This window comes from Sinocyclocheilus grahami, unplaced genomic scaffold (genome assembly GCF_001515645.1).
Source record: "Sinocyclocheilus grahami isolate Dianchi unplaced genomic scaffold, SAMN03320097.WGS_v1.1 scaffold54.1, whole genome shotgun sequence".
Lineage (NCBI taxonomy): Eukaryota > Metazoa > Chordata > Actinopteri > Cypriniformes > Cyprinidae > Sinocyclocheilus > Sinocyclocheilus grahami.
The window spans coordinates 1,911,521-1,921,379 of record NW_015505233.1 but is presented as its reverse complement, the minus strand read 5'-3'; the positions used below and the strand labels follow the sequence as shown (position 1 = coordinate 1,921,379).

The following is a 9,859-nucleotide window of genomic DNA, read 5'->3' as shown; positions in this document are numbered from 1 at the left end:
TATATATTTTGTTTTGTGTGTTTGTCAATTTTATTAGTTTTTTATATTTCTTATTTATATTTTATTTATTTTTATTTCATTATGTGCTTTTGTCATTTTTATTAGTTTTTATATATATTTGTTATTTTTGATTTATTTCTTTTTTTTTTATTTAATTTAAAATTTTTGTCATTTTATAGTACTTCAATTTCACCAAGGCGACATTTCAATTTATTCATCTAATAGGCTATTTAAAGTTTTTGCTATTTCAGCTTTATTTCAATTAACAAAAAACATTTTTAATAAAAAAATTGAAAAGGTTTTCCTTAACAACTACATCCCTGGTTCAGTGAAAATACATTCAATCATAACTTTAAATATGGTCAATCATACACTTTAATATGGTTTACACCAAAATTATGTCAACGACACTGAATAATAATTCATTCTTGTGTATCTCATGACTTTCATGACATCAAGTCCTCCACGATGTACATTACACATCATGCTTGAATGTACATAAACTATTGTAGAATGACAATGAAACCTACAATTTTCTATTAAGGCCAAATTCTGTATACATCAACAGACTTCTGACATTTCTGAACTGAAATCCTCTAAAATATTATTCAAAAAACTCCCCAGTTATTTCTAACCCTTTCAGTTTCATTCTGAACAGAAGGCCCTTTCCAGGAACAACCAAGTCAGCTTTGACAATTGGCAATGTGTTCCAGACTGGAGTGTCACATGAAGTTAGGTGTGATTACGTTCATTAACTTGTGAATCTGATTAAGAAGTTTATTGAGAGTGAGAGTTATTGAGAGTATTGTGATTCTCCACACGTAAAGATTATCAATGAGGTTCTGTGAGAGAAAACATCTTCCTAATTCACACCTAGGCACGGTCAAGGCTTTTTAATCATTATCATAATAACACAAGTCAGAGCTATAAACCCAACAAGATGATTAAACGCAAATCACATCACACCAGTGATCGCAAAACCACAACATTGTATACAAAACTGAGGGACTGGCTTACTAAAAAACCCTCTTTACTAGTGCCTTAGTGTATAAATCACTATATTTTTTTGAAATACAGCACTAAACACCATCTTCCCCTCAGCCATAATCATCGCTAGCACTTCAGAGTTGCTGGTCCCAGGAGACCATTTTGTAAACGTCAGCGGACTAAAGTGGAACAGCCCAATTACAAGCCCATTTAAAGCTTGCTTTGGCAAAACCGCCTCACAGGGACACGGATGCTTCATAAGATTATTATTTTCTTTATGAGGCAAAGACAAGCGGCAGGGAACAAGCAATAACACGGTAAACTTCAGATTCAGCAGAACCAAAGACCCCCTCCGACAAATCTGAGCAGTTGGGGAGGTGCTTTCCATCACTGCAGTGTTGCCAATTTGGCGATTTTGTCGCCAAATTTAGCTACTTTCTCATTGTAGCTGCGACTTTTTTTTATTTTTTGCGACAAGGAGCTATTTTAGCTAGATTTAAATAAAACTAGCGATTTTTTTGAGTTTTTTTTTTATTTTTTACTTGGCCACGCCCTGCCGTAGGCCCGTGACCTCTCACGTTTGCTCTCAATCATGCCAGTAGGTGTGTTCGACTTGAAGCACGGCTACAGACGGCAGTCAACGAGAGCAGCCGCTTGCAGTCGGGGGCGGAGTTGAAAACAGAGCCGTCAAGCTGCTCCAGTTAGTGACGCTCACGCGGTGTTTGCATACTCTGTCACAGATGAAGTGAATTAAATGCAATATTTGTCAGATATACAGACGTTTCAGAAATGTTTTCATGAGCAACAGATATCTACTGATTATATACTGCTTAATACATCGCCATCTGTTCAAGAATAAAGTTCAATGTAAATATATACTATTTAAATACTAATAAAGTGGGGGAATATATGCTTTCATCAGTGTTTTATGATAAACGTGACTCAATATAACATTGCGACTACAGTAAAAAAGCTTTTACTGTTCTAAAAACACAGATTTGTGGCTATTATTGGAATTGAAAAGGTTACAATAAACCCGAAACACACGTGATAGTTGTCATACGGTGAATCTGGCCAATCGTGAAATGGCTGTGTCGTCATCAACGCTCCTGCAGCCGCTCTGGAGAAACTGCGCCGGCTGAGTCAGCATTTGACAATAGGCTTGTTTGAGATGCACCTTGCCTTGCCTGAAATGAAGGCGAGAGTAGGCGGCTGCAGTGAGGGGAGGAGTGAAATAAGCGCAGGCAAGACGGACAGTTCTGACCTCTAGAAGTGAACAGATACCTACGAGATCAAAGGCAGATATTGCGTTATTCTCACTTACATGCTGTGTTGCTAATAAACATGATATAATTTCAGTTCTGTTGCTTTTATATGAAAATAAATATGATGAACAAGACACTCAAAGTGCTCGCTATTTAATTCCATACGAAAGGTGTATTTATCATCCATTTTTACTTTAATACAAACATGTACTTTAGATTTTTATAGAAATATGACAACAATCACATTATCTCACACAGAGATCGCGCTGTCATAGTGTTTGGGAACATTCATGCATAATTTAAATACATAATCATATGAAATCAGATAAAAATGAAACATTTTAGAAGAGAACCGCAGCATCACGGTTGTCTGAATATTGTTTGTAGTGTGATCAACGTTTGCGTAAGTAGTAGATGTGTTAAGGAAGTAACACGTAACATTTTATTTATATTTTGCTAAAATGAACGAAGTGAACGAAATGACTCAAAAAAAGATTTGTTCATTTTGCTTAACGAGACTCAAAGGTCCGAGTCGGTAAAATGATCCGAACTTCCCATCACTAGTCTGAACCAATGAGCATTAATCTGTGTCGTCAGTCAGTCATTTCCCATTATGCTTTTGATCAGCCCAGTCGGTGGAGAGCAACTGCGCTCGACTGCACAATCTGACACAGCCGCCTCGCCGTCGCGAGAGTTTTTTTGCACACGTCAGCATGACATCAGAGCAAGTCGGACGTAACTCGGACACTTTTCTAACCGGCATGCATCTCGCGGTGATCACCGGTGATCGATTCTGTGCAGAATTTGCTCATCTCAAACAAGCCTAGACAAGCATTTCCTAATTTCACTTCAGAATTTTTTGTTATACTTAATCTTTTGTTATGTATTTTTATACTGTAATCATTTGTAAAGTGTATATATATATATTTACTTTCTTTTACCTTTACCAAATTTACCTGTATTTACTTTGTTTTCATATTTGGCGACTTTTTGTGAAAAATGGAGACTTTTGAGGGTGGTTCTAGTGATTTTCTGAGGGAGGGGTTTGGCAACACTGCATCACTGTTTGTTTTTAAAAGAACAATGCCTTGCATCAACAGCTCAAGACGTCATCAACCAGGATGCACATTTGCAGAGTCACTCGAGTTGCCACTGGGTCTGATGCAAAAAAACACCTTTTAACTAGTATCGCTTTGATCTTTACTGTTTGGTCACCTGAAAGCATGACTAAACAAGAACTGACATGGGGAATTAAAAAGTGCAGCCGTGTAATCCAGTATTTGGCATTCCCAGGAGAACAATTGAATTACCTCACAGATTACTTGAGGGAATTCATGAGTTCCCATCATTGGTAAAGAACTATAAGCTATCCAGCTAACTGAAATGTCAATGAATACTAAGACAATCATTCTAAATCCAATTCAAAGCACAAGAAACCCAGGGGCTTTTTTCAAAGGGGTGACCTCTAGACTGAAAGATTCACTCGTAAATTGGGATCGGTTTTATGACAAGCCAGACATCTGTACCTTTGAGTGGCGCAGAAGGGCTCTAAAGGCCTGATGGAGGGTCTTAAATGGGGGCAACTGAAGGCCTTTTCACTCCAGCCGTGGGAAGAGTCAAGGAGGAGTGTTATCTGAACTCTGAAACAGAATCTCGACCCCAGCCACTAAACCTTCAGTCCATTGGTGGCTTGCTGGGGGGCCAGAGGCTTTTCAATGCAGGACAGAACCACTTTCACCCAAGAGACAGATACATGACCTCAAAGTCAGGTCTCAGGATGGTGTATCCATAAAATGATTGTAAAAATGTCATATTACACTTAAAGGGACAGTTCAACCAAAAGTAAAAATTCTGTCATTATTTAGCCTACTTACCATTATGTTTCTCCAAACCTGTATGACTTCCTTAGCGTTAAACATAACAGAAGATATTTTGATAAATGTCCCAGTTTTTTCCCCAATGGAAACCAAAACTGTTTGGTTACCAACATTGTTCAAAACACCTTCTTTTATGTTCCACAGAAGAAAGTTGGGTGAACAGATATTGCACTAAAAAATTATTTTTTTAAAGTTTCACACAGGTTTTGATGCAAGTCACGTAGGAAAGAATAGGAATTCTTCAAGTTCTAACTATGTGGTATGGGGAGCAGGAATGTTCTTCTGGTTGGTTGGCAGTCCAAGTTGGTTGTTTTGAGTTTTGTAAACAAGGAGAGACGCAACCTGTGGCTCAGATTAACTCATCAGGGGGTGAAGCCTGGGAAAGAGAATGCAGGCCAGCCTAATCTCCCTCCATGACTGAACACAAGCTTAAATACAACGCTACTATAGTTCTAAGAATGCACTGCAGTTCACCATTGACTATATTACAAAGGAAAACAGGGTTTCAACATTTCTAAACATTTTCTAAAGAAAACTGAATTCTGCTTGTCTATGCACTTGCCAACATGATGCAGGTTGTTGCTATGTGGTTGCTGTTTTCTGAGTAGTTTTAAAGCTTACAAAAACATTAATTATTATTAAAATGATTAAATTATGGATTTAAACCCTAATCTTAGGGGTTGCTTTGCAAACTCATTTATGGAATGTTCGTGCAACAATAAATCAATCAAGATAATGACAATTCAAATCATATGGAAAAGCAAGTCACTTGTATGACAGACAAAATAGAGGCTATATGCAAGTCATATTATGAGATAAACAGTCATATTTTTCACTCTGAAGTGGAAACAGGCTTCCATAAATTCTCAAGTAAACAGCATACTAACACTAGACAGATTAGCCTTTTTAGATTTTCTTTAAATGACTTGTGCTCCATACATGTGCCTGACAGTGTGGATGCTACACTCTTAAAAATATAGGTGCTTCACGATGCCATAGAAGAACCTTTTTTGTCTAAATGGTTCCATAAAGAACCTTTAACATCTGAAGAAACGTTTCACAAAAGGTTCTTTGTGGTGAAATAAGGTTCTTCAGATCATACACTCTCAGAAAAAAAGGTACAAAAGCTGTCACTGGGGCAGTACCTTTTCAAAAGGTACACTTTTGTACCTTTTTGGTACTAATATGTACACTTTAGGTACCAATATGGACTCTTTAGGTACAAAGGTGTGCCTTTTGAAATGGTACCGCCCCAGTGACAACTTTTGTACCTTTTTTTCTGAGAGTGTATGAAGGTAAGAAAGAGATGCTTCTTTAAATAACCAAAAATGGTTCTTCTATGGCATCGCTGTGAAGAACCTTTTAAGCACCTTTATTTTTAAGAGTGTATGGCATGTCATGATGGGAGAAAGGTTGGGGGTGGAGTTGTAGCTTGGCAGACAAACTAAGGATCACTGAATAATCAGATGAAAACAGCCTGGTAGGCGTTGGTCAGATGACGGGCATCTAAAGACAAGTGCAAGCAAAGGTCTCTGTCTAACAGTATATGAAAGTCTGAAATAAATAGCAGAAGCAAGAAACCCAATGTTCTATAACACCGAATAATAAAAAAATATAAATTTTTTATATAAAAATCATTCCGAATATCTACTCACATCAAAAACACTTTTGAGAATGTCTAAAACACCATAAAAAAATTGTTCACCCAAAAATGATAATTTGATGTTTATCTGCTTACCCCCAGGGCATCCAAGATGTAGGTGACTTTGTTTCTTCAGTAGAACACATATGATGATTTTTAACTTGAACCTTTGCAGTCTATCAGTCGTATAATGCATGGCAATGGTAACAAAATCTATGAGAGTAAAAAAAACATGCACAGACAAATCCAAATTAAACCCTGCGGCTCATGACGACACATTGATGTCCTAAGACACGAAACGATCGGTTTGTGCCAGAAACCGAACAGTATTTATATCATATTTTACCTCTAATACACCACTATGTCCAACTGTCTTTGGGCACGCGCACGGCATCCGGTGCGTGAGGTGTGTACGTGCTCTGGCGTAGTTTACGCAAGAGCCGGAAGTGATCTCTCGCGCGTATACATCACTCATTGTTTACACAGTGCACAGTCATTGTAGGTACGACGGCTAATCAAAATGGTACTTACTTGCGCTTATCCGGATTGTTCAAACCGACTTAAAACTAAAAGATTACATTCTGAAAAGACTCATTCGGGAGTGGTGACTTTCCACGTATTCCCAACTTCTGTGCCTGCTCGCCTGAAGTTATGGTTGATTGCTCTTCGGCTGGATATCAACACACCCATTAACGTAAACTACGCCAGAGTGCGTACACACCTCACGCACTGGATGCCGTGTGCGCGCCCAAAGACAGTTGAACATAGTGTTGTATTAGAGGTAAAAAATTATATAAATACTGTTCGGTTTCTGGCACAAGATAGATAGATTTTGTTACCATTGCCATGCATTATACGACTGATAGACTGCAACGGTTTGTGTTAAAAATCATCATATGTGTTCTACTGAAGAAACAAAGTCACCTACATCTTGGATGCCCTGGGGGTAAGCAGATAAACATCAAATTTTCATTTTTGGGTGAACTATCCCTTTAAGAACCCTATTGTTAGACTTGAGTGAATCTTGCTGATGGAATAGACCTGGCCTACTGAGTGAATGTGTCTAATGTGCACTTTTATTGCAACACATTCATGTTCTTAGCAGATGCACAGATTCTACTCTTCTTTTATACCAAAAATATACAGGCAAGATATGCACATAACACATAGCTTGTACCTACCAGAGAGATTTTGAAACTTTGTATTAAATTACATGGTAGCATTCCTCATTAGTAAGTCATTTAAGATATAAACATCTGCTAAACTTGAAAATTATACAAATATCAACCGTCAATTTCCTCTGAGTACAACTCAATGAGAGGCTGAACAGGGGAAGGCAATATATAAGTAGCCGTGAATTAAAAGGAATAAGCCAAGCTGCACTGGGACATGTGATTCAAAGGATAAAACTTAAAACAACATAACCAGTACAGCTATATAACCGTACAGCCAAATGTCACGCTATGATGTCAGATAATTTGGTATCAGACAGTCCATGCAAATCAAAAGTAAACACACAAAGTACATGACGTAATAGCACCTTCAGGCACTTGTGACAGATACACACCCTCTATTGAGTTACAGGTTAGTGGCATTAAGACAGAACAGAAAGACAAAAACAGAAAGGAAAAATCTTTGTAATATCCTCTGACTAAAACAATGACAGCAATGCATGTATTTTATCCACAAAAAATGTATTATTTGAATTACACACTACCGTTCAGTAATATTTTATTCAAATGTGTCACGGTTTCCACAAAAATACTAAGCAGCGCTGTTTTCAACAATAATAGTATTTCCTGAACACCAAGTCAAAATATTAGAATGATTTCTGAAGGATAATGTTACACTGAAGACTGGAGAACTTACAGACTCCTTCTAATGATCAATGTACATCATTTTCAACCACAAATGAGTTTCTCTTCCATATGTGCATGAAATGCCTGTTACCTGAAGTATAAAGTATTGAAGTATTGACAGAACTAACACAGTGCACCAACGTCACAAGTCCAAGAGATTATTAAACCCACATTAGACCTGACTTCATGGGCTGAAGCAATTAGTGTTGACCATGTGTTAATACTGCCACATATACAAAGAAAGCCTGAAGCCACAACTGCCTGTATAATCAGTGTTTCCCAGGAAACCAATGGAAGTCTCAATCACTGCATGTTACTCACTGGCAAAACGGTGAGCATTCTTTTCTATATTTGGATGCCAATGCACACAATTGCATAAAACTTTCAATGTTAAAAGGGCACCAGAAAAATTATTTTATAGGCATGTTTTGTAAGTCATCTGTCAAAAGTGATAACTGAAAAGAAGACAATTACTCATGAAATATGAATTACTTTCATTATTTCAAATTCTTGATTTACAGAGTACGTTTTGTTTGTTTTTACTTATTTTTTGTATTACTTTCAGGGGGAAAAAACTTTCTTCATGCACAGGATCTGCTAAAACACCATCATTTTGGAGAAATGTGGGATGTTTTCAACTAAACCATTAATCCAAGAGTCCAAACTCACCGTTGAGCCCAGTCGGTATGCTTCTGACAAGATGGTTGGTTGATAGATCATCCATAGACCTCCTGATAGACATTATCTTTCCCTCTGAAGGTTTGAGAATATGGCTGTGGTGGTGATCAGGGCTTCCAGCACTGCCCGTGCTAGAGGTACTGCTCCCATCTCCAACATCCCTCACAGTTGCAGAACCTCCGTTCAGATTGGTCAGACTGGATTGGCTGTCTATGGAGTTCCTGGATCCGGCTCCATTCCTCTCATCATCTAACATGAGGATGATCTCCTTCAGCTCCACGTTCTCTCTCGTCACACTCTCCTGGTTGGTTTCTAGGTCTTTCAGTTTTTGCTGGAACATACCAACCTCCTTCCACATAACACTGGCAGTGTACCTGCCAAATCTCTGCCATTCCCTGGACAGCTTCTTCCCTTTCTGCCGATCATCATCCAAGAAACAGCACAGTTCTCTAAGCTCCTGGTTGTCTTCTTGCAGTTTCTGGTTGACCTCCTTCAAGCTCCGTATTTCGTGGAGATGCACTTGTAATCTCCGGTTGACGTCCTTCATCATGTTCCCGTGTTCCACCATCAAGTTCATCTTTTCACTATCCACTTTCCGGAGTCTCCTAAGCAGCTCCTCTTTGCTACATTTAAGCAGTTCTTCATCCGATATCTTACTTAAATCATCCCTTGGGACGTCTATAATATTTTTTGCCATATTCCCGTGGTTAAAAGTGGTCTGACGCGAGAGATCTAGTTACGAGTTTTTAATCATTCCTTTGCGAAAACGTAGCGAGCAATATTAAACTCATAATTAAAATTAATCCAGTTTTTCGAAGGACGAAAGATGACGAAAAAACTCACGTAGCTGACCCGCTTTAGATATAAATTCCCCTTCTGTCGTTATTTCATATTTGTTTCAGCTGGGATCTCCTCTTTCTGACACTGTGCCCGGTGATGTGACTCTCCGATCGCGCATCCAACCGCTGAGGCAGATGAATGATGAGAAAATGCGCCTGTAGTTGCGCTTCAGCTCAGCGTTCAGTGAGGTCAGCGCTGTACGCGACGCTTTGGCTGCATTGCCTGCTAATGCCACTTACCTCTTCCTATAGGGGGCGTGTGACGACTCAGTATTCACCTTAGAGCTGCTTTCAAATATCACGTTTTTGTCCTGGTAGATATGTATACGGTAAAATGTGTATAAAATACTTTAAAAACTGTATTATGGAAAATATATTGTGAATAAAATAGGAACATAACATTGGGATAACATTAGACAAAGACTGCACTAAAACAGTATTTTGACACTGAGGAACTTGTTTGGCTATTTCTGAAAATTGACAGACAGACAGTCAGACAGACAAGAAAGAAAACAGAATTTAATTTAATTAGCTTCTGCCTCTCAGACCACTAGGGGCCCTTGGCCCAGTGACGGCGCTACACCGGGGCTAGGGGGGGCTATAGCCCCGTCAGAATTTTGAATAGCCCCGGTTTAGCCCTGGTTTACTCTGACGTCATCAATATCATTTATTTTCTTAGCACCCCCACATATTGGTCTAGTCCCCCCTTAGC

At 38.5% G+C, this 9,859-nt stretch overlaps 1 protein-coding gene across 1 annotated transcript in view; it reads right to left on the bottom strand.

Annotated features, from left to right (window-relative positions):
* Window positions 1-9,383, bottom strand: part of LOC107583624 (coiled-coil domain-containing protein 85C-A-like) — a 52,729-nt gene extending 43,346 nt beyond the window's left edge. The window contains exon 1 of the mRNA XM_016269911.1: window positions 8,300-9,383. Within this exon, the coding sequence (XP_016125397.1) occupies window positions 8,300-9,005 (706 nt within the window). The 5' untranslated portion in view covers window positions 9,006-9,383. The remainder of the gene's footprint in view (window positions 1-8,299) is intronic.
* Window positions 9,384-9,859: the final 476 nt, after the last annotated feature.